Source organism: Mustela erminea, chromosome 1 (genome assembly GCF_009829155.1).
Source record: "Mustela erminea isolate mMusErm1 chromosome 1, mMusErm1.Pri, whole genome shotgun sequence".
Classification (NCBI taxonomy): Eukaryota; Metazoa; Chordata; class Mammalia; order Carnivora; family Mustelidae; genus Mustela; species Mustela erminea.
The window spans coordinates 80,031,540-80,057,006 of NC_045614.1; the positions used below are offsets into that span (position 1 = coordinate 80,031,540).

The 25,467-nt window shown below is 41.1% G+C and overlaps 1 protein-coding gene across 10 annotated transcripts in view; it reads left to right on the top strand.

The window, feature by feature from the left end:
- THRB (thyroid hormone receptor beta) overlaps window positions 1-25,467 on the top strand; it is a 381,519-nt gene that overhangs the window by 267,522 nt on the left and 88,530 nt on the right. For 9 of the 10 annotated variants that reach the window (XM_032328904.1, XM_032329115.1, XM_032328760.1 and 6 more), the window contains one exon: window positions 8,427-8,490. The exons of the other annotated variant lie outside the window; for it this stretch is intronic. In XM_032328904.1, coding sequence (XP_032184795.1) covers window positions 8,469-8,490 — 22 coding nt within the window. In that variant the 5' untranslated portion in view covers window positions 8,427-8,468. The remainder of the gene's footprint in view (window positions 1-8,426; window positions 8,491-25,467) is intronic. 10 annotated transcript variants of the gene reach the window in all.

A 25,467-nucleotide genomic window follows, 5' to 3' on the forward strand; every position in this document is an offset into this window, starting at 1 on the left:
ACCTAACCACAATTATATATTCAAGCATCTGGTGGTTCTGCGTGGTATCCTCATTCCTCGGGAGTTATTTAATTCTCCTGCCATGATGAATTCGTTTCCAGTGCCTTCAACACACACACACACACACACACACACACGCACACGCACACGCACACACAAGCACACGTACTTTATTTCCCTTGGCACAGGGAAGCTAACCTATTCTCCACCAGGTGTCAGTAGAGGCAGTTTTAACTGCTTGCTTTGGCCAACAAGGCCTCTGTTGAAGCTGTTTCTCCTGCTGTGTCAGATGTTTCCTCAAACCACCCATCTGCTTCCTCTTAAAAGACAAGCTTCTTCTCTGAGAAACGTTCAGAGATGATGGTCCCCCTGCAGAGAAAGGTAGCTTGGAGGCAAGTGCGCTGTAAACCTAGGCGGCGTCAAGTTGATTCTCCTAAAACTTCTACTGGCTGTTTTCTTCTTGACTTTTCTGTCACTACGTTATGTGGCTACAAATTGTTCCGAGTTCCATTCAAGGTGATGATAAAGTGAATGTAACAGATGATTTTAGATTCACAGGCGGGTTTTGTTTTAAACCTCAGTCTAAGCCCAAGAACCCCATTCCTACCACTGCCTACCACTTAGTCCTCAAAGCAGAAAACAGGATTTTACTCAGGCTGTGGCCCCAGAACCTAGCAGAATTGAAGAATACCACCATGGGTCAACATTCCACTTTGAGGTGGATGACCTTGTCCCACCCTGAGAACAATGACTCTTGACTTTGAACATCCCCTGACTTACTCTGTTGGTAACTGGCAGGACCCACACTCTTTCCATGCTGCAGTGACTTTACCTGGGAGAGAGAAGGAAAAAGAATGGAAGAGAGAAAGAGCGAAAGGGACAAGTATTTAGCATGAACATAGGTTAAAACGAAGAGCAGTAATGAGACTCTCGCAAGGAGATTGTTGGATATGAATTTAAAGAGGTGGGTGGGGTAGACATCAAGGCTAATCATTTTACCAAGAACAAAAAAATCAGCCGCAGCAAATTAGGCTCAGTTTCCATCACAGATCCTGGTTGTATTATCTCACTCTCCAAACTTCTCAGCGACTGCCGAAAATCCCAAATGAAAATTATAGCTTTGCCATTCAATAGTCATTTGCTGATATCCCCTATGTGGGACCCTAGTTGCTTGCCCACCACGTCCAGCAGAGGAATTTTGTCCCTTCCTTCTGCCCCTAGAGGTGATCCACTCCAACTAATGCCTGGGCCACAGCACAAGTATAAGCTACTACTTTTTTCCACATCTATATTGCAGCCTTGTATTCCATTTTAATCAGCCCATTCCCAGTCTAACTGTGCTGGCTTTTCCAATTGTTCCTCTTATTGATTTTTTTCTTACACAACACTGCCAAGTAGGGTTAGTTTTACCAGGTAGAAAAGGTGGATAACGGTGTGGTATGATTTGAATTACGCCTTGCCTCTATTCTCTTCTATTTGACCTCTTATTACTATCATCATATATTCAACCATTATATATTCACTTCACTGGAACCTAGATTTGCTATTAAAATACAAAGACCTCAGCAAAGGACAATTGGGGCTGATTTAGGAAGTTATAGACTTAGGGACAAATTCATCTGGGTACCCAACCTTCTTTGTTCCCCATAACAAATTTAAGTGACCATGAAAGGTAACCTTGAAAGGAAAGAAAATTCCCAAAAGGTAAAATTAAGTCTAGAAAGAGGAGAATGGCAGATGAAAGAAAGGAGAAATTTCACCTCCATTTTATCTTGGTGATGATGGGATCTAGGGAGGTGGATTTCTGTGTTGTTGTAAGACTTTAAACCATCTCAGGGTAACCTCAAAGCAGAGGCCAGATAGAATCTCCAATTTCTCACAACATAGGGATGATTGGGCCTGGCTAGGAGATCAGTAGATCATAATAGTGACTACAATAGTAGTGAAATCTTCCAAAACCTTATGTTGATGTCCTACTTTTAAATCTACAAAGCATTTTTAAATCCCCTTGGTCCTCATCATAACCCTGAAGGGTGGTAATTTTGACATCATTTTACAAATGAAACTCAGAGAGGTAAGGAGCCGTCTGAGATGGCCAGCCTACTGAGTTGAGAAAGCGTCTGGAATGATGCCCAATGATGCCCACTCTGGAGGTCTTTCCTCTATACCTGGGCTTGAACTTGTTCTTAAAAATGTTTCCCAGGGGCGCCTGGGTGGCTCAGTGGGTTAAAGCCTCTGCCTTCGGCTCGGGTCATGGTCCCAGGGTCCTGGGATTGAGCCCCGCATCGGGCTCTCTGCTCAGCAGGGAACCTGCTTTCTCTCTCTCTCTCTCTCTGCCTACCTGTGATCTCTATCTGTCAAACAAATAAATTAAAAAATCTTTAAAAAAAAAAAAATGTTTCCCAAATGACAGAGTCAAGTTTTGATGGAAATGGGCCCTTCCCTATAAGGGTCAGAGGATAGAGAGGGAAACTCCAGAAGGGAGAAGATGTTCAAAATGGGGGCACAAGGCTCCTGATGGATACTCACAACCTCATTGTCTTCCTTGCATGAGGTGCAGACCACTCTGAAGGGACAGCCATTTACCTTCACACAGCTGTGTTTCCAGATGCCACAGAGTAATGACAAGGCCAGAGTGGGGACCAAGTCAGGGAGGGGCCTCTGGTCCCATCCTATAAAGTCCAATAGTGCCCTATGCCCCACAGTACCAAATAAACATAGTACAAACAGTTGTTTGCTAGGTAAACACAACTTCAAGACACATCTGCAAGCATTGCCCTCCATTCATGTTGATATGACCTCTAAAATCCTTCTATTTAGGAAGAATGGATTATCTATGTTTGTGTCCGGTGCCAATGTCAGGTGAGAGGGTGGGCGTGTCCTCCCTTGAGAGCCTTCCTGGCGTTAAGGATCGCAGCTTAGTGTCTGTGGTAACCTAACATTCAGGTATCTGACATTTTGAACTGAATCAAGAGATTTGCCTGTGAATGTTACCCCAACCCACCCCCCAGTACACTCATGGCTTCCTTGGACAGCCCATGAAGCCCCTGTTCAAGTGTTAACAGATAAGTCCTATATATCTCACTGTTTTGTTTGGGGGTTTGTTGTTTTTTTTTTTTTTACAGAGAGAGAGAGAGAGAGAGCACAAGCAGGGGGAGAGAGCGAGAGAGAGGGAGGGAGAAGCAGATTTCCTGACGAGTAGGGAGCCCGACGTGGGGCTCAATCCCAGGACTCTGGGACCATGGTCTGAGCCGAAGGCAGACGCCTAACGACTGGAGCCACGCAGGCGGCTCTTATCTCACTGTTCTGATGCATCATACCACATGATACTCTGGTGCCCTCACTCCTGAGAGGTCCAAGGAGAAGCACACTAAGAAGGATGGCCTTGAAAAGGCTACCAGCACCCTCCTAAAAAAGGTTGATGTAAAGACGAGAGGGAGATGTGGGGTTTCATGTTAATTATGTACAGAGTATATAAGCAATGACTCACTGGGTCCATATGGAAAGATTTTTCAAGGGGTAATTTTTACCGTTGTCCATTTAATGTTGTCATTTCTATAGAAAAAAAGGAAACACAAGGAGACAAAATGTTGTGCAGTCTGGGCAACTGCACTGGGGTTTTCCAAGATAGAGTTATAGGTGTTCTCTCTGGCCTTAGTCTAGCTTTGCGACCTTGAACACTGAGACAGGAAAAAAAAAAAAAAAATAGCAGTGATTCTGCACAAAGAGGTGCCACCAAAGGGGTCTGGCTCCTGAGGAGTCCTCTCCACACTACAGCAGACTTACCTTTCTCAACTTGGGTCTTTCTTTTCAGGACCTTCCCTAGCTCCCTATTTCCCTTATGATGAAGTCTGATTTCCATGGCAAACCTTTCAAGACCCTCCACCATCTGGCCCCTAAGTGTATTTGCAGCTTCTTTCTTGGGAATGTTCTTTTCCCTCCCCACCCCAAATCATGTATCCTGTGCCAAGATGCTCTACATTTTGTTCTTTTGTTGATCATGGGCCATACTCTTTATTCTTCTCCTGGAAAATATCCTGGCTTATTTTTCAAAGCCAAGCTCAAATGTCACTGTTGGTCCTCCTCATATAGATAGAATTAATCACACTTTCCTCAGTGCTTCCAACCACATCTTTTATCCCTCTGGTCAACTCTTCTGCTGCTAAGGTACATGCTGGTTCTTCACCTAAGCCCTCCAGGAGCAGGCAACATGAATAATTCATCTCAAATCATCTAGAGCTTGTGAAGGTGACTGATGGCATAAATGGAGTAGCCCTAGACCAAATCCTGGGGTTAAAGAATTCCTCTTTAGCCTCTAGCCTTGCTTTTCTGAAACCCATCTTTCTTCCACCCACAAAGAGATCTACTGCTTGTAGGTCCCATTTGCTTTGCCCCTGACCAAAAATAGCTCACACTGGAGGATTTCTCTGCCTTTACTGCCCATGGTTCTTGGTCACGCCACTTCAAAGAATGTAGAAGTAGATCCAAAGAGTGGTGGGCAGCAAAACAAAGTGTATTGAGCAAGAATGCAAAGCTCCTGGAGATGGAGGGGACACAAGAGGGTTGTCCTTGGCGTTTCTATGTTGAGGGGGTTTTATGAGCTCTTTTGCGAAACTATCTTAAGCAATCAGGGTGTGCTGTGTTTTGCCAATCAGGGCTTTGGTCACCTATCTGTCTACCTATTAGGTTAATGTCCATATGCTAATCGTCGCTTCTGCTGACATCTGAGAGCTTATGTCTTAACTGCCCCTTGGTTGTGATAATGACAAGTGCTTTGTGGTTAATTGTCTTAATTGTAGGACATTTTGCAGAAGTCATTTCTGCAAAGACTGCAAAGCAGAATGCTAGTGAGGTCCTGTCTAAGCTGCAAAGCAGGATGTTAATGCTGTTTTAGCTGTCCTGACTCCATACTTTCTTATTGGGGACCCTGGCTCTGACTACCTAACTGTCCAACTAACTCCTAACAGCGGGTCTCCTTTTCATCCTATTCAATAGGTTGTATTTGTACTACCATTTTATGTCTGAATATATTTGCCAAATCGTCTACCCATCTTTCAAGGGAAAGGGACTGTAACTTTCATTATATTCTTTAAGTAGACCGGAGTGCCCCCCCACCTCCAACCCCGAGCAATTGAGATTTGCAGAGCTAAAGGAGTGAAGCTTTAGAGAAGAGCTTTAAGGGGAAGCATGGAACAGGCCTTTAGCAAATCCCCGGAACCATGTCACACACCTGGCACCTGCTTTGTTGCAGAATAAAGACTCTGGTCTTCTCAAGAGAGGCTTGATCTGTCCTGAGAACAAGAGCAGCCCGAGGTCGGGAGAAGATGCACCTTTGTGCAATTTCTCCCGCCTGGAGATGTGCACCTTCTGTCGAACAGAGAAAGTCCCCTGTCCCCTCAGGGGTCCCCAGCAGCACCTCTCCAGCTATCCTCTGTCCTCTAACACCCTGAACTCTTTCCACATAACAGCTCCTCAGATATTCGAAGATCATCCCCTAACCTTCATGTGACTGCCTTCTACGTTTCTTTAAGATGTGTTTTCCATCAACCTGAACATTCTACTTGAGGCTTTCTCTTAAATTATAGCAGCCCAGACATGGCCTGACTGTTGTCCTATAGGCTACGTTTCCATCCACGCAGTCCAAGATGGTCTCTGAGCTCACAGTAGGTTGCATGGAGCTCAGTGTCTCCCAGAGTCCGTGGACCTACTTCCAACGTGTTTGTAATAATGCTGTATGCTTTCCAGTTTCAGATAACTCAATAACAACTTCTCCATCCTTTGTATGTTTTTAAATATAAATGCATTTTAGATGTTTTGGAGGTGAATGTCCACTTTTCCATTCTTGCAAGGGGAACGAGCTTCACCTAAGGGACAGGGCATTGGACTGAGAGTGATAAGTGGGCGGAAGAAGGCACGGCCTTGAGCGATCCTCCATACCACCTCTTGGCACACCGTGTATGCGGCTGGTATGTTTAGCCACTCCGGGCCAGCAGGCTCTGCCTTCCCAGACAGCTGGTAAAATGGATTATAAATTCCTTGAGGGCCAATAGCCTCTATCTTAACCTATTTGCATTCCTGGTTTTTAGCCCAGTATTAAATGCTCAAATAGCATCCATCCCAGTGTCTTACTATTTCTACTTCCTTAATGTCACTGGAGTCCCTCACCCTCCGCAGTCACCATCCTAGTTCTTGCTGCTTTCATCTCTCCCTTATACCTGCTGTAGCCTCTGACTGGTCTGTTTTGGCTCGGTAGCCATGCAGCTTTAAAAACTCAAATTAGTATTTAAACTCTCCTTAAAACTGCATTAGTTAAAAAAATTACGTGGGGGCATCTGGGTGGCTCAGTCATTAAGCGTCTGCCTTCTGCTTAGGTCATGATAACGGGGTCCTGGGATCGAGCCCCACATCGGGCTCCCTGCTCTGCGGGAAGCCTGCTTCTCCCTCTCCCACTCCCCCTGCTTGTGTTTCCTCTCTCACAGTGTCTCTCTCTGTCAAATAAATAAATAAAATCTTTCAAAAAAAATAATAATAACCCAGAGTAGTCTCTGTGCCTCGAGCACTCAAATGAGAAGAAAGCATTAAATCATGACCTGTGGAAAGGCCTAGTGAAGAAGAGAGCCTTCAGGTCCAGATCACCTCTACTGAGAAGCCTCTCTGGATAGTCCCAGGTAAAAGTGATCTCTGTCCCCTTTGTATCCCAGGCCCAAGGGGAAACCTATGTACATTCTTGCCTTTTTTAACATGATTCTCCCCCTGCTGCATTAGCAGAACCTGCTGGACAGGCCCAGGGGCTATCTTTGGGCAAAGCCTGGGGGACTGCCTGAGCAGAGTAGCCCCTCAATTAGGGCCTCTGGACTGACCGACCAAAGAAATAAATGATTCCTATATAAGGAATGTCCTCCATTCCAGCGGAGCTTGCCTAGGAGGCTAAACTGCATGCCATTCTCCACCTCAGTTGGTGCTGTGGTGCTGAAGCTGTGACAGGAGCTTCACCTTTGAGGGTCCCAGGACGCAGACCACATTGGGTCTCACTGAGGACTCTTCCCTGCCCGTGAGCAGTGGGACTTGCCGAAGAAGTGATGTGCAGACCATGACTCAGCCCTTCCGGGATGGAGAGGAGCCTTCGGGCACATCGTCACCCGATACTTCCTTCTCACTGACCTACTAAGTGCAAGCCCTCACCGAGTTTGTTTCCTTTCGTGACCACACACGCACACACACACACACACCCCTTTCTTAATTTTTAAGCTCTTTGGACTTTGTTTTCCCCTTTAACCTTAATGACCAGCTGTTGAGCCCCAGGCTGTGGTGGACCTTCTCTGTACCCAGTCCCCAGGGTAGGGCGCTTCGCTGACCCCACGCTATGCCACAGGACAGCCAGGAAAAGAGGCCCCACACCCCTACCTACACAAGAGGGTTATTGGACTTTCCTGCAATTACATTATAAAACTCAAGAGGTCATTGAAGGAAAATAGCAGTAAATACTACCAAATGCCAAAGTACCGTGAGAATAACAGTACTAGTATACTATTAATGTTCTAGCAATGGTAATCATACAGTTACAGTAATGGTAATACTAAATGAGAATAGTACTGAGTAGGCAAGATAGTACTAAATTTTGTGGTGACAATATTTTTAAAGCCTTAATCAGATTTCTTCTCTTGTTTCTGGGTACTTTCTACTTCATACACAATACCTTTCTGTAGGTCATATGCCTATTCAATTGAAATTTTGAAAGCAAAGATTTTTTTTTTTTTACTTGATGGTATGGCAAGAACATAACTAGGATTTTACAGTTTCACCTTTGAGATCATAAAAAGGGAACAAAACTATTTGGACACATTTGTGTTAATATTTTATTTTAATATTGGTGTTACCAGTCAAGACTCTTGGTTGCAAGTGGCAGAAACCTGACAGCTTATGTAAACACAGGAATTGTTTTGCTTAGGAAAGATTGAGGAACCAAACCCTCGAAGGGACAGGAGGGACACAGGTTGGCCTCAGAGAGAGCTGGAAGCAGGGATGGAGGCCACTGCATGAATCTGAGATGGACCCTCCTCACTTGGAGAAGGAAGCATCTAGACTGAAGATCCCAGTCTATCCTAGCCCCTCTCAGGAAAAGCAGCAAGTCAGTGTGCTAGTAGCGTTCTTGAAATTGAGATGGAAAAACACACATGCAATCTTGAATAAAAATAATGATGTTAAAGACGTATCTATAGAAGGAACCATGAGATTATAATTAAAACGTCTTGTAAATTTACACGTATCACAGAGCCTGCCGATGCTTCAATTTCCCTAGTTGTGAGTTGAGAGTAACAAACTGCCTCAAGCTAATTAATGCATGTGGTATTGTTTGAAACAAAAACATTATGGAAAATACAGGTTATAACCTGTGGTATTTTTTTTTCTTGTCTTTTTCTTTGTAGGAGGTGTCAGTGAAAAAAAAGGTCCAGAATGATTACTAACCTATGACTCCCAACAGTATGACAGGTATCTATTTTTTTTTAATTTTCTTTGCACGTCTCATTTTTGTTCCACCTAGAGAGAAATACAGGGGTTCTAAAAGACCAACCTAAGAGTCTTAGCAACACTTATTTCCAGTATCACTTAATGCAGATACATCCTGTGAATGCATCCCGACAAATGAGCTTTCATCTTCTTCAGAAACAATGAGAGGCATCATCACCAGAAACGTATGGAGAAGAAATGATAAGTAAAAGGCTAGTTTTTAGCTATGCCGAGATAACCCTTGTACACTAGATATGTTGACCCTTTACATTCACTTAGATCAGTATAATAAATGGCTCTCCCCACTTAATGACTACAGTTCAGGCATCTTCCCCCAGATGGACTGTTTATTCCATTTAGCAGTAGAGTCAGAACGGAATATGATTAGACTGCAGCAGGTAATTGAGGTAGAAACTCTTAGCAAGGGACAAAGGAGACAGAATGACCCCCAAGGAAGATAAGGTCGCAAAAGCATGAATTCTTTGTGCAACATGGAGAGCAGGGGTTGCTAACTCAAAGGCGCCAGGTGCCAGGCGGATAACCTCAATGTCAGAAATGGGTTGGGTGTAAGGGAAAACAACAAACAAAACTGGAATACTCGGGTTCCCTCTAAAGAGTAGCCATTCTTCCACTGTAGGTGATCACTGACAGGTAGGGATGAGCCCTGGAATGCCCAGAGATTTCAAATTTTTAAAAGAAGTTGGAAATTCAGATTTTAAATGAAATATTACCCCTTGTAAATATTAACAATTAACTTATTAAAAAATGTCAAAGACTCATGGGCCCATCAAAATACATCTGCCAACTAGAATGAACCCAGACGCCATCAGTTTACAAGCTCTGCAATCTACCTTCCAGCTTAGCACCAAGCCCCCGCCCATTCATATGGTTCCCATGACAGCAGGGCAGATGCCCATAGACCTCTGTGTGCCACGGGTATAGCTTGACTTTTGATAATCCATTCCTGTCATGACAGACTAAACATGCAGGACAATTCCTCCAAGAATCCATTCCCCAGTAGTCCTGAGAAACTGAAGTGACGTAAAGCTCCACTCAGCCTTCTGCAATTTTGGAAGCCTCCCAATAACCATAAACCTCCTCTCTCAGCATCACTGCCCTGCCCTTCTACCCACCTACACTGGAGCTCTTGGTGCAGCACAAAAGATGGAGTGCCGGAACAAACCAGAATGATTCACACCAGTAAGTGAGGGCCTCAGAACCACAGCTCGTCCTTTCCTCCTATTTTTACTCATGAACAGGCATCAGAACATACCCACCCCCTTTCTATTGTACTGCCGAACCAGCCAAAATCCTCTCCCACTTAAATCTCACCCATTCTATGTCATAAACCTGGTCGTTCCATGGAAAATTGGTACAGATCAAGTTAGCTAGCTCCTTCATGTTTACCGAGGAGTGGGCATCTCAGCCAGAAGGAATGAAGCCTAAGTCTTTGCAGGCACAGGCACTTGGGAGCACAGATATCAGACAGCAGCAAGCCATGCTGCAAAACCTAGGGAAAGTGCTCCCCCACTGCCACAGGATGGTGTGGGATCAAGTGCAATACGGGGGTGGCTCTATCCTCCATGATAACCCGCCCACTCAAAAAGGCCTCCAAAGATACAGTCTCAAAGAACATTCGTGTCTGAAAGTACCAAAATGGCAAAGCTTGGTGTAAAAGTGGGTAACATCATGGCTTTCACTTGCCTTGGGGTGGGTTCCAGATGGAGTCCAGAATATGCATCCATCCCAGGTTCTGGCAGAGCAGACGTCAGCAATTATTTTTAAGGAGCCACAGAGTAAAGATCTCTGGTATTGCCGATGACTCAGCTCTGCCCCTGCGGCTGGAAGAGCCATGGGCTGCACACAGACAGATGGCTTGCACGTGTTTCAACAAAACTTTATTTACACAACAGGCAACAGGTCAGCTTGTGCCCAAGGACTGTAGTTTGTGGACCCCTGGTCTAGAGTCCAAGGTAGTCCAGACCATCTTACTGTGAAACAGAAACCCAAGGCCAAGTCAGCTCATCTCCAGAACTGAGCTAGGAATCTAGGCTTACTCCAGGACAATTCTAAACTGAGCCAGCTTTTCCGCTGATCTTGTAGAAGCCAAGATCCTTCCTCGCATGCTGAGCTGGATCTGCAGGTGCCTCCCAGGAGAGGAGGGAGTTTTTGCTTCCCAGCATTTGCTTCCTAGTATAGAGACTAACAGTAGTTTTCTATTTGCAAAAGCAGTCTATTCCATATATACATATGCTCAGTGCAAGTTAATGGACTCAGCTGAGAAAATTATTACTTGAGACTCCCTTGCTTGTGGACGAAACCAAACAGTATCCTTTTCCCTCTCTCTTTTGCTATGATCTCAGATTTTAAGAAACCTAAAGAGCTTATTTTATTGTGGAAGACCATAGTAAAGTTGTAAGCCATCAGAACTAAGTGCTTGCTTTAGGAGCCTAATTTAAAAGGCAAATATGCATATTTTCTTCTTTGAAAAACATAATAGGTAATATTGCTGTTACACAATACTGGCTATCAATTAGCCTTTATGAAAATAAGACCATTCTTTAAATGAACAAGAATAAGAACACTGAATCTATTTTCCTGAAAGCAAGCTGACCAGCATTTTCAGATAAAAGAGCCATGTTGTTAGAATGCGGTCTCTTTCAGCCAGAATGCTTAATAAATTTGTATGTTTTGCATTAACTCAAATGGAAATTTGGTTATTTTCTGGGGCTATTTAATATCAGCTACAATGGAGTCAGATCTTGCCAAAATTTTCTTGTTGCTTTACTCTACCTAGTTTGAAATTGGGACTGTATGAAATCACTCATTGAAAAATACTGATTCTTAATGAAGAAAATAAGAAAGTGGCTTAATATGGCATTTTATCAATCTGGAATTAAGCACTGCTTCCTAAGTAATCTGAGGGGAATTCTGCTAACACTTATGGCATTATAATGAGCTTAGTTTTGCATAAAACCATGATTCACCGCATAGAGGAGTTTGTTGCAAAATATAAAGACCTAAAAGTTCAAATACGGGAGTTAGAGGCTTTTGGCCTTGGTAGAAAAGAAAACTAAGAACTTGGACTTCTCCACATGTGCCTGAAGAAGCAGAAGCCAGGATCCATTGGTTGCATTGAACCTGGCTTTATAAAATTAGGATACGTCATGAAGTTTGCACAGTATTTGAGGTTTCTATCCAGTTGAGCCCCCAGTCAAAGTCAAAGTCTTGTGAATCCTTCCATGTGAAGAAAATATTCCCCATTCAGTTGTTCAGACTGTCCCTCTTCTTCGTGGCCTGCTTGTCCATTTAACTTCCCTGTTGTGATGTTTGCCTTTTTCTTTTTCTTTCTCAAGATATTACTGTTGAGTGTATCTCAGGCACCAGGAGAGGGATGGTAGCAAGGATGTGACCGCTTTCAGTTGTTGACCCGAGATTTCCTCTGTATGATCGTCAGATTGTTTGCTTGTTTGGGGTTGGGGTCCTGTGTTAAGGAAAAGGAAGAATTACACAAGTTTTTTTTTTTTTTTTAAGTACATTTCTTTTTACTTCTGAGGTTTAAATTCTTTTACATGCTTACTGGCCACTTGTATTTCTTCATCTGTCACTCACTTGTTCATTCTTATTGTCCACCTGCTCATTGTGGATTTTATATTTTTCCTCATTATGTGGAGAAACGGTTTATTATATATAAGCAGTTTATTATATATTAAGGATAATAACTGAGCATATCACCTAATCTCTTTATGAATTCCCTATTTTTTAATATTTTATTTACTTGAGGGAGAGAGAGAGAGAGCATGACAAAGGGGGAGAGAGAAGTAGACTCCCCGCTGAGCAGGGAGCCCAATGTGGGGCTTGATCCCAGGACCCTGAGATCATGACCCAAGCCAAAAGCAGACACTTAACCAATAGACCACCCAGGTGCCCCCCTATGAATCCCTTATTAAATGAGAAAGGAAGACCAGTTCATCTCTTGTTCTCCTTCTACTTTTACAATTAGATTATACTTTGCATTTGAACATGTATAAATCATATTTTCATAAAGTAGGACATGGAGGCATTGAAGGTTGGATGTTAAGAAAAAGGGATCCTGGAGCAATGTTTTCTGTTTCTAAGACCATCCTAATGAACAAGTTTTTCAGAGTTAAACAAAACACTTAGGCTGGGAAAACAGTATTTTATTGCAAGCCCTCGTCACTCTTCAGAGGTGGCTCTCCAAGTGTTCGTTAGGCTTCCCAGATGATCCTTATAACCATTTCATTCCTTCAGAAAGAGAATCACAGTTGTGTTTATGTCCCATGACCTAAGTAGATCATCTTTTCATGGAATCAGGAGGTTGCTGACAGCAAAATAATGACACCATTCAAAGATGACTAATGTGAACTGTATACATATTATGAATATTTCCTAGTGTCAATAAACACTCTTCTGAAATAGGATCTTGGTCATGGCTACTTAGTAATCCAACATTTACTGATATAGTCCTTGATTGTGAGACTTTTAATATAAAGTTACTTAAATCATATGAGAATGAATTGCATTGTATATAATTTCATACCTCTGATTATTTCCTCAGGATAAAACTCTACTAAGTAAAAGAAAATGCTAAATTAAAGGGAATGAACATCTTTAAAAACCTTTTGTATTGCCAGATTATAACCGGATTATTAGAGCAGCTGAGATACCCATCAGCAGAACAGCTTCCTCCCACAAATCCTCCAAATGTGGGGCTTTTTGGTAGTTAATTTTTGAGGCCATTTATAAGACAAAATGTTATCACAGCTTTCAAAACTATATGTTTCCTACTGATAATGAATTTGACTATGCACACACACACACACACACACACACACACACACACATACTGATTGGCCACTTAAAGGACTTTTGTAACTTCCCTGTTCAATTAACTTTTCTGTTGTGCCATTTAATTTTTCTTATGATTTACACATTAAGAAAATAATTCATTGTCTATCACTAATAATACAACTATTTTCCAATATTATTATATGTCTCTTATTTTCATTTTTGGCAATATTTGACCTTTAAAGTTTTTTCTTCTTTTTTTCTATATTTTTCTTCTTTTGAAATAATTCCATACCAACAGAAAAGTTTGCAATATTAGTTCAAAGAATCACCAGCTACCCTCTACCCAGAGTCCTCAAATGTTAACATTTTATCACCTTTGCTTAATTCTTTTCCATCTCACTTGTATAATTTTTCTTTTGAACCATTCACAAATTAGTTGTAAGCATGATGGCATGGCATCTTTTGACATATGCAAGTTCTTAGTTTCTATATAGTAAGCTCTATTAAGTGTTGTTTTATAATTTATGTCTTTGTTGTCAAGCTTATAAAAGTCTTCTGGTGAGTATTGATGGACAGAATTCAATGGATTCTTTGTGATGAGTCAGCATTCCTATTCCAACATGTAGTACTTTTTTTAAAATTTAAATTCAATTAATTAACATATAATGGATTATTCCTTTCAGAGGCAAAGATCAGTGATTTATCAGTCGTATATAATACCCAGTGCTCATTACATCAGATGCTCTCCTTAATGTCTATCACCCAATTACCCCATCCCACCAGCAATCCTTAATTTGTTTCCTATGCTTAAGAGTCTCTTATGGTTTGTCTCCCTCTCTGATTTTGTCTAATTTTATTTTTTTCTCTCTTCCCATATGCTCCTCTGTTGTATTTCTTAATTTCCACATATGAGTGAAATCATATGATAATTGTCTTTCTTTGATTAACTTATTTTGTTTATCATAATACCCTATAGTTTCACCCATGTCATTGCAAAAGGAAGATTTCGGGTTTTTTATATGACTGAGTTGTATTCCATTGTGTGTGTGTGTGTGTGTGTGTGTGTACACCCCATATCTTCTTTATCCATTCATCTGTCGATGGACACCTGTCTGGGCTCTTCCCATAGTTCAGCTATTGTGTACATTGCTGCTATAAACAGGTGCATGTAACTCTTCAGATCACTACGTTTGTATCTTTAGACACCTGGTAGCACAATTGCTGGGTTGTAGGGTAGCTTTATTTTCAACTTTTTGAGAAACCTCCATACTATTTTCCAGAGTGGCTGCACTAGCTTGCAATCCCACCAACAATGTAAGAGGGTTCCCCTTTCTCCACATCCTCAACAACATATGTTGTTTCTTACCTTGTTAATTTTAGCTATTCTGAATGGTGTGAGGTAGGATCTCATTATGGTTTGGATTTGTATTTCCCTGATGCTAAGTGATGTTCAGCCTTTTTTCATGTGTCTGTTGGCCATTTGGATATCTTCTTTGTCTATTCATGTCTTCTACCCATTTCTTGATTGGATAATTTGTTCTTTGGGTATTGAGTTTGATAAGTTCTTTATAGATTTTGGATACTAGCCCTGTATCTCATAAGACATTTGCAAATATCTTCTCCCATTCTCTAGATTGTCTTTTGGTTTGGTTGACTGTTTCCTGTGTTGTAAAAGCTTTTAATCTTGATGAAGTCCCAGTAGTTCATTCTTTTCTTTCTTTCCCTTGTCTTTGGAGTCATGTCTAGCAAGAAGTTGCTGCACCCAAGGTCACAGAAGTTGCTGCCTGTGTTCTCCTCTAGGATTTTGGTGGATTCCTGTCTTGCACTGAGGTCTTTCATCCATTTTGAGTCTATTTTTGTGTATGGTCTAAGGAAATTGTCCAGTTTATTCTACATGTGACTGTCCAATTTTCCCAACACCATCTGTTGAAGAGACTGTCTTTTTTCCATTGGATATTCTTTCCTACTTTGTCAAAGATTAGCTGACCATAGAGTTGATGGTCCATTTCTGGGTTCTTTGTTCTGTTCCATTGACCTCTGTGTCTGTTTTTGTGCCAGTACCATACCATCTTGATGAGTATAACTTTGTAACAGAGCTTGAAGTCTGGGATTGTGATGTCACCAGCTTTGGTTTTTGTTTTGTTTTTCCAATCTTCCTTTGGCTATTCAGGGTCTTTTCTGGTTCCATACAAATTTGAAAAAAGTTGAATGATATTTTGATAGGGATTTGAATGAATCAAAAAAAGTTGATGGTATTTTGATAGGGATAGCATTGAATGTATAGATTGCTCTAGGTAGAATAGACATTTTTATAATATTTGTTCTTCCAATCCATGAACATGGAACATTTTCCATCTCTTTGTGTCTTCCTCAATTTCTTTCATGAGTGTTCTATAGTTTTCTGAATACAGATCCTTTGCCTCTTTAGTTAGATTTATTCCTAGGTATCTTAATTGTTTTAGGTGCAATTGTAAATGAGATTGACTCCTTAATTTGTCCTTCTTCTCTCTCATTATTAGTGTATAGAAATGCAACATATTTCTTCACATTGGTTTTATAATGCACTTCCCTGAATTCCTGTATGAGTTATAGCAATTTTGGGGTCGAGTCTTTTGGGTTTTCGACATAGAGTATCATGTCATCTGCAAAGAGTGAGAGTTTGACTTCTTTGTTGACAGAGCATGACTTTTGTTTCTTTTGATTGTCTGATTGCTGAACCTGGGACTTCTAGTACTATGTTGAACAGCAGTGGTGATAGTGGACATCCATGCTGTGTTCCTGACCTTCAGGGAAATGCTCTCAGTTTTTCCCCATTGAGAATAATATTTACTGTAGGCTTTTTGCATACGGATTTTATGATATTGAGATATGTTTCTTCTATCCCTACACTGTGAAGAGTTTTAATCAAGAAATGATGCTATACTTTGTTAAATGCCTTTTCTGATTGATTGAGAAGATCATATAGTTCTTGTCCTTCTTTCATTAATGTAGTATCAGAGTGATTGATTTGTTGATGTTGAACCATCCAGGAATAAATCCCACTTGGTCATGGTGAATTATCCTTTTAAGGTACTGTTGGATCCTATTGACTAGTATTGTGGTGAGAATTTTTCCATCCATGTTCATTAGGGATATTGGTCTGCAATTCTCCTTTTTGGTGGGGTCTTTGCTTGGTTTTGGGATCGATGTTATGCTGGCCTCGTAGAAAGAGTTTGGAAGTTTTCCTTCCATTTATATTTTTTAAGATTTTATTTATTTATTTGACAGAGAGAGATCACAAGCAGGCAGAGAGGCGGGGGGGCGGGGGAGCAGGCTCCCTGCTGAGTAGGGAGCCTGATGCGGGGCTCAGTCCCAGGACCCTGAGATCATGACCTGAGACAAAGGCAGAGGCTTAAGCCTTTGAGCCACCCAGCTGCCCCTCCATTTCTATTTTTTGAAAGAGCTTTAGAAGAATAGGTATTAATTCTTCTTTAAATGTTTGGTAGAATTCCCACAGGAAGACATCCAGCCCTGGACTCTTATTTGTTGGGAGATTTTTTATTGCTGCTTCAATTTCCTTGCTGGTTATGAGTCTGCTCAGGTTTTCTATTTCTTCCTGTTTTAGTTTTGATAGTTTATATGGCTCTAGGAAGGCATCCATTTCCTTCAGATTGCCTAATTTGTTATTGCCTAATATATTATTGATCATAATATATGTTTATAATAGTTTGTATTTCTTTGGTGTTGGTTGTGATCTCTCCTCTTTCATTCATGATTTTATTAACTTGGGTCCTTTCTTTTTTCTTTTTGATAAGTCTGGCCAGGGGTTTATCAATCTTATTAATTTTTTCAAAGAACTAGCTCCTAGTTTCATTGATCTGTTCTACTGTTCTTTCAGTTTCTATTTCATTGATTTCTGCTCTGATCTTTATTAATTATCTTCTTGTGCAGGGTTTAGGCTTTCTTTGCTGTTCTTTCTCCAGCTCCTTTAGGTGTAAAGTTAGGTTGTGTATTTGAGACCTTTCTTATTTCTTGAGAAAGGCTTTTAGTGCTCTATACTTCCCTCTTCAGACCATCTTTATTGCATCCCAAAGATTCTGAACAGTTATGTTTTCATTTTCATTTGTTTCCATGAGTTTTTTAGTTCTTCTTTAATTCTCTGGTTGACCCATTCATTCTTTAGTAGGATGCTTTTTAGCCTCCACATATTTGAGTTCTTTCCAAATTTCCTCTTGTGATTGAGTTCCAGTTTCAAAGTACTGTGGTCTGAAAATATGCAGGGAATAATTCCAATCTTTTGGTACTGGTTGAGACCTGATTTGTGACCCAGTACAACATGTAGCTCTTTTTAATGAGACACTGAGATGACTGGTGAAAGTTGAAAATTTTCTCAGTAAACACCCTCTCATATTTATCCTTTATGCACCAACCATGCACCCAGAGTACCCTAGCCCTATCCCTAGCCCTTGAGGGCAGGAAGGGAAAGACTGACAGTGCTGGAGGTCCTTCTGTCCCTTCTCCCAAAGTCAGGAGTGCCAAACCCCAGGTCTTTGTACTGGTTCCCATACAAAGAACACAACCACAGAAGCCTGATGTGGCACTCTGCTTCCTTTACCATGTTGATAGAAGAGCTGGAAGACTTTATATTGATTTATACACTCCTGACATAATTCTTCTGAAAGAGCATCTAGAAGCTTATTTCACTTTCTTCCAAGTTCCTGTTTCCCTGGTTGTGGCCAAAAATAAAACATGGCCTTGGATTCCATAGAGCCAGCTATGCATATTACAAATGTTGCCACAAATAGCTTTGGAGAAGGAAAAATACCAACTTGCCCAAATAGCTAGCTCTACTGTTGGTGGAGCCAATTACAAAAAGGGATTTTGATTTTATTTCTTGAGCATTTACCCACATGAAGCAATGGGGAACATTTTGCTCCTTCCTCAACATGGTATCACTTCTATAAAAAACAAAAATCTCACTGAAAGTAGGCTAGAAAGGAAATATCAGTCTTTCACAAAATGCCTTGAGGGCAGAAGGGAGGCTATTATATCCATATCATATAGAAAATCTCTAAATTCCTCCTCAGACATCTCTCCCCCAGATCACACCTCATGATAACTCCTGAAGCCTCTTGTCCTCTTCTCTCTCTCTACTTTAAGGTAAAAATCCTGGTGTGGTGGCTCTGCACACACTACTTCCCTTCCCCATGCCAGTAAGGATTCTCTTCCCTCTTTCCTCTCTTCTCTCCACCCTGTAACTCCACCTGCTCTTTTCCTTTGAAGGCTGTGGGCCTCTTCTCTCCCCTCTCCCATTTGCATCCCTTTTAATACCCCACTCAGCAAAATAAATAGATCTTCCTTCCTAAGGAACTCACCTTAGAAAGCAAGAAAAGAGAAAACCATAAATGCTTATAATTTTACACCCCCTTACCCCCATCACACACAAATTGGTAGAAGAAAGTCACTCCATGGCATCCAGTCTGATGAAGAGAGGAGCCCAGAACCATAGTTAAAGACATTTTTTCCAGTTTTCACCATAACAAGGGAGAAATTGAGAAAACTACAAAACAAAAGAGAGTGAGACAGGATTTCTGTGTAAATAAGACATAACCCTTTTCTTTGACACAGAAGCAAATGCTTCTTTTTTTTTTTCCTCAGAAAACAGAAAAAATGGTGACCCTTTGCACCATACAAAGGTAAAGGACCTTGACATATAGTTTACCTAAAGAGAAAATGGCTCTCTAGTACTCTGATGGCTTGTCTTCCCATCCCTCACTTCTTTTACTTCTTGAACTTTTCCTGGAAGACAAACTTTCTGCTGATAAGTATGGAACTTTCTGAAAGAGAGTAGAGTAATTAACTCTCACCAAATTCAGCCAGATTAATGAAAATCTTTTCTCAAAACTTTTGGGCCTCCAATATAGTTGCTTCAAGAATAACTTCACCTTCCAAATTTGAACTGCAGCCAGGTGATCAGGAAGTTGAAAGGTCAAAAAGATAAGCCTTTATAGAGAATGAAAGATGGAAGTACAAGAGCAAAGAAAAAAAAAATTCTTTAACAACAACTCCTGTATTCTTTCAAGAAGCTACACTTTACAGTGTTTGGCTTTTCCTAGGGGTGTCCCCTTATCCCAGCCCCACTGAACCTGCTCTTCACCTCAGCCCCATTGTCAGTACCTTTATCAACCACCCCCATCATGCCATCATAATTCTGATAAACTCATCTCTACCTCTTTCAAGCCTACTCTAACTAAGAATTGCCTAGGCATATCTCTATCTGGCTCCTGCTAATAGCCACAAATCATAAACATAACATAACAGGGTTCTGCTATGTTGGGAGTATCTCCTTCTTTGTTCCCCAAGATGCCAATGAAGATCCATAACAGTGGCACGTAGGCAAGGGCAAGATCCTTCAAAAGAATCAAAAATAACTTTTTTCCCACGAAAAATTTAGTCCTAATGAATATGTGATGTTATCTTGTTTGCAAAGTGTCAAGAGTTATCTTTCTATGCCATCACCACCTGTACCACCCCCAGATGACAAGTCCCTGGCTAGGGAACTAGTGTGGAAGTCCAGCTTCCCAAACCTGTCAAGTGCAGATAACTCCCGTTGTGGTGCTGTTGCTGAGATGGGAGCCATCCCCTTCAGTCCTCTCCTTATACCCAGCAGCAGGCAAAGGCCAGTGTGGTGAGGTGACCTGCCTAAGGGCAGCAGAGCAGACTGTTGAGTCTTTGGACTCAAAACTTGGGAAACTGTGGGCTAAATGAATTTAAATCATGATATGTCTCATTTCTTTGTTAGTCTTCATCATGCTCATAGCCAAGGGAGATAAACTGAACAGTCTTTGCTCAACTTTTTAAAGTAGGAACCCCTCTTTGGTGGAGGAGCTAGCCTTGTCCTGCTCAAACTGGCCTAAATATTAGAATCATCCTGGGAGCTTTTTAACATACTGATACCCGGGCCACCCCAGACCAGTTAAATCAGAATCTCTGGGTATAATTGCAAGACTCGGTGTTCTTATAAAACTGTTTAAGTGATTCCATAGCACAACCCATTCTGAAAGCCATGATGTGAACGCAGAGATTCTCAGCCCAGGCTGCTCATTACAGTCTCCTAGGATCTATTTAAAAATATCAGTGTCTGTGCTCCATTCTGAGAAATTCCAGCTGGGTTGGTCTAGGGTAGAGCCTCTGGCAAGTGGAATGGTTTCCTTCCTACCTTCCTTCCTTCCTTCCTTTCCTCCCTTCCTTTCCTCCCTTCCTTCCTCCCTTATTTATTTATTTATTTATCTATTTCACTCTTTAAGTGATTCTAATGTGTATCTAGTGTTGAGAAAAGTGCACATGTCCTCAAATATGGTAGTGAGGTATCAGTATCACTGATGAAGATTTTGGGTTTAAAAAAGACCAAATAAGCTCTATTCTATTAGTTACCTAATGACAAGTTCCTGAGCTTCTGGGTTTCCTATTAGCTCTCCAGGTGATTTTGATACACACAGAATTTAAAAAACACTGACCTAGAGGGTGTATTCCCATATTGGATGTGTTTTGGGAAATATTCATTTTCTAACATTCATTCTGACATTTCATCTGAATGCCTGCAAAAGATATCTTAAAATATCACTGGTTAATCTAGGCCTAACCTGGCCAACGATGACAAACCAAATTATGATTAAAGATGCTTTACTTCCAGGGACTACCTGGGTGTTCATTGTTACTTCCACCCATGGATGACAGACCCACAGTTCCTGCAACTGGGCATTTGGCTGGTGGACTCCAGCATTTTCATTTATCTAAAAAGCCCATCAGGACCACAACCTCTCCAGTTCAAATGATCAAAAAGACCTTCAGGAATGGCACTTCTAGCGTGGCATTTTTTATCAAAGAAATGGAACTTTATTGGACATTCTTCTTTAGTAGGTCATTTTGAAGTTGTGAGGTGTGTTTGGTTATGGGAGGAGTTTTGTGCTTTTTTTTTTCCTTAGGAGGGTTGTTGTTTAAATAAATTAAATGACTTCCATTTTGACCCTCAAAAGAATGTAACTCTCTGGTGAGCCGTATCCACAGGTTCTCAGTTTGGATGAGCTTTTAAAAAAATTTTTTTTAACTTTTTTGGGGGAACTTTTAAAAAAAATCCTGATGCTGAAAATACTGAACTCTTCTCAAACAATTGTGGTAAAGATATAAGATTTATAAAAAACTATTTAACATAGGGTTTGGCACATTGGAACACAACCTAGACATTCTGAGGGAGTTCCAGGTACATCATAGTCATCACTAACGTTAACTTAATTGTGAAAAATGACTCAATTAACTGAATTACAATGGGGTAAAAAAAAAAGGATGTAAATGAATGTTTATAGTTTCTTTCAAGTTTGTTTTGCAGGTTGGCTTACATTTTTATCACTTTGTTTAGCTCATTTCTATAATTCTTGTTTTCTCTTTAGTGTCTCATTCAAATTCAACATCCTATTCAGGATTTCCTGGAAGAATTTTCTATAGGACTCACGGCCTTTCTTTTCCTAAAACTTGAGAGACAAGAAATGCCTTTATTAGTCCTTATTACTTTATGGAAGATTTTTTTTAAATGAAGGAGCAATGTAAGCATAACATTTGAAGCAAACAATTCACTCAAAAGGAAGTAGCTAATTTTTAATACGCTCTCTTCCTTTCTGCAATCCTTGATAAATAAGCATCTTGTTGGTATTATTATTACTTCATTTTTTTTTAATAGGCATAAACTCCTATGCAGTCAAAGCCAAGGGGCTGTATTAACACAGTATCTTCCTGGATGCTTCACATTCCCCAGGACATAGGACCTAATGTGATTTGAAACAGGAAATGGCAGCAGAAGGCAAGAGGGGGATTCAGGTACCCCTGCTGCTGCCAATAAAAAGAAAGAAAAAAACATGGGTCTCCCATCATTAGATTTCATGCCACTTTTAGAGTGTCAAATTATGGATCCCATTTTTCTGCCAAGACCCTCATGTACCTCCCTTGAATCCTGGGTTTCCAAACATTTTACCTGCCAAACAGCATTTATTAAATAATAGGATTCATTTTCTATCTTTAATAATCAAAACATACATAACATAATATTTTTGAGCAGTATCAAATGAACAGTGAGCCCACATTACATGAATATAAAGAAAAATTGCTATATATTTTTCAAAAACCACAAGGCATTAGATTTTTCATGAAAGTGGCACAGACTGTTTCATATCATTTTATCGTTTCCCTTGGGCTTTTCCAAAATTTTTAAATTGCTCATAGTTTCTCCCCCCAATGATACTTTTATGGACCTCAAGTTAAGACCCATTTGAATGAGAAAATTCTGAATATTCTATACTCCAATTTTCTCAACTCAAACTAAGAGTTATATCCCTATATTATTTAGCTAAATAGAACTATAAATGAAGCCATCAGAATACCAATTACTGCAGGCACTAACTTTAATCAAAAAAGTCTTTCAGTATTATTATAAAATCATTCTTCAAAGATTAAGTCTATGTAAATGAATATAAAATAGCCTACCATACTCAGTAATGCATAATGAAAATATTCATGAGAACTTCAATCATTTGATACTGCGCTCCAAAGGAGATCAAGAAATCACTGGCATAAATCAGAACATTAACAAAGTCTTTGAGTTTATTTCAACAGAAAATTCTAATTAAATTTAACACCAGAGCATCTAAGATATTGGATCTGAGGCTTACAAACATAACTAAAGAATAGTCTTTACCTTTGCTCACAGTCAAGAGATCACCATTTCTGAGCACATCAGTCCTCTTTTTTAACAACCAAGAAGACTTGCAGAGGTTTAAAACTAGAAGGAATCTTACAGACCATCTGTTCCAACACCCTGAAGTTACAGGTGGAAAAACGAAGCCCATGAACTCCGACGAACGTGCTTTGGCTGTGCAGTACTGCTTTGCACAGATGTCTTGGATCTTCTCATAAATGATTCTTCACGCCTCTCACTCCCTGAGCTTCCACGGGCTCTGGCTGCATTTGTAAAAGTTCTAATAATAAAATAGATATAAAAACTATCCAGAATCACAAAGGACATTAGTAAATGATGTTCTCTGCTGCAACAAGGAGAACCCCAACATCTCAGCGACTTCATACAACAGAACTTTCTATCTGATGCATGTGAAAGTCCACTGCCACGTCCTCTTCATTGCTGGGTAACCTTCCCCATGGTCATCGGGGGACCCACATGCCTTCCGTCTTATATTCCCATTCACCTCTAGGACTTCATAATTTTCTCCATTCAACAAGACAAGGGAGAAAAGAAAATGAAAGGATGTAGGGACTTGTTTTATGGGCCAGACCTGGAAGTAGTGCCCAAGGTTCTTATTCATTCCATTGGGTAGAACTCAGTCCCACAACCACGTGGAACTGCAAGGGAGGCTGGGGAATGTAGTCTAGCTGTGTGCCCCGGAAGCAGACAGCACACAGAGGTTGATGGTGAGGCTGTGTCACAAAGGGCAATACCAATGCGGGAGCATATACGGAAGTCAGTGAGTTCAGGAGGGACCTCAGCTTCATACTGAAGTCATCTTTTTGTTTAAAAATGTTTGGTACAGTCCTCTGAAGCTCCTCCAGGTCCTATCAGCATCTCTAGACAGGGCTAGGATGATCTGTTTTGACCACCATGTCTAGTTGCTTCTGGAGTTCTCATGATATGGTGAAAAGAACATAGATTCCGAAGTCATGTATCCTTGGGTTCAAATCCTCAGTTTGACCCTTATTAAATCTTGTGAATTTGAGCATGTTGCTTAAGCTCTCACAGGTAAAATTGCCTTATTGTAAAAAAGAGGGCAGAAACCATCCTTGGAGTTGTGGCTAGAATCTAATTAAATCAGTCAGTGAACAGCTATTGAAACCCCGTAGGCGAAAAGTCTCAGGGCATACCATCAGGAAACAGCAGAGATGAAGGAGGGCAGGCTCAGAGTCCAGATCAAGAGCTTGTGTACAGTCATGGTCACCAGCAGGCTGTCAGTAAATGGGAGTGCTCCGGCTTCTCCTCACCAACCTCCCCTGCACACTGCGAATTTACTACCATTGTTGTTTGTTTGCTTTTGACCTCATGCATCTAAGCTAGGAGGACAGGCGTCTCCCTAGAAATTCCAGATAGACTACATTAATGAATAATGATGCATCTGAGAGATGGAAAGGTCAAGTGGAAAATGTTTCACTTGTTCCTGTCGTTGGGAAGTGAATGGACACAGAGAGAAGTCTGTGAAGCATGTTTCATATGCGAGGGCTTAACAAATAATGATACACCCTGCAAACAGATACCTGTTCCCCCACGTCTCCTCACACAGAGAAACATCAGAGCAGAGGGCCCTCTTCCAGGCTGGTGGCCTTTACACTGTGAAGGAAAGAGGGCACAGAAAGAGGGCCTTCGGGGGAGTGAGCGGGCCCCTGAGGGCACCGGACAGTGAGGGAGTAGCGGCCTGTTCTGCGGGCTGACAGGTCAGGAAGAGTGTGCAAGGCCCCCCACAAGAAGATCACAGTGTCTGTGTGGAGCTGCTGCCGAGGGCTTGCTCTTCTCTCTGAGACTCTTGCCGGAGACCCCACCCGGACGAACCCTTACCTGTGGCCCTCCTTGACTCCTTGTCTCTCAGCTCTTGTTTATTGCTTCCTGTGATTTCCAGATAGGACAGAGGAGATTTATGCTCGTTTTGCTTGAAAGCCTGCTTATTCTTTTTTACTCTCTTGCTTCATCCTTTCCATGAAGCTCTGTTTTATTTCTCTTTATTTGCTTTTATCTTTTCTCTTTTAAGTGCAGAATAGGGTGGGCGGAGCAGGCAAATAATGAGGACAACATGTCTGTAAACCGGGAAAGTATATACCATCTTGCCCAAACCACATCTGTATTGCTGACCCATTAAAATGCAACAGGACGGCCAAGGGCAGGGCCCTTGGTCAAAGTCACCTAGGGTCCAGTTTGGCTGGACTGGACCTATGGCAAGTTGCTTTCCCTTTCTTAATACTCAGTTTCTTCATCTGTGAAATGGAGAGGATCGTTACTCATCTTGATATTAGTCTAAGGGTCAAAAAGAAACCATGTGTTGTGAGTCATGTGACTGGAGCATTGTGAGCCTCAAGTAATCAATGACAGATACCATCATCATCATGACCACTACATTAATATCT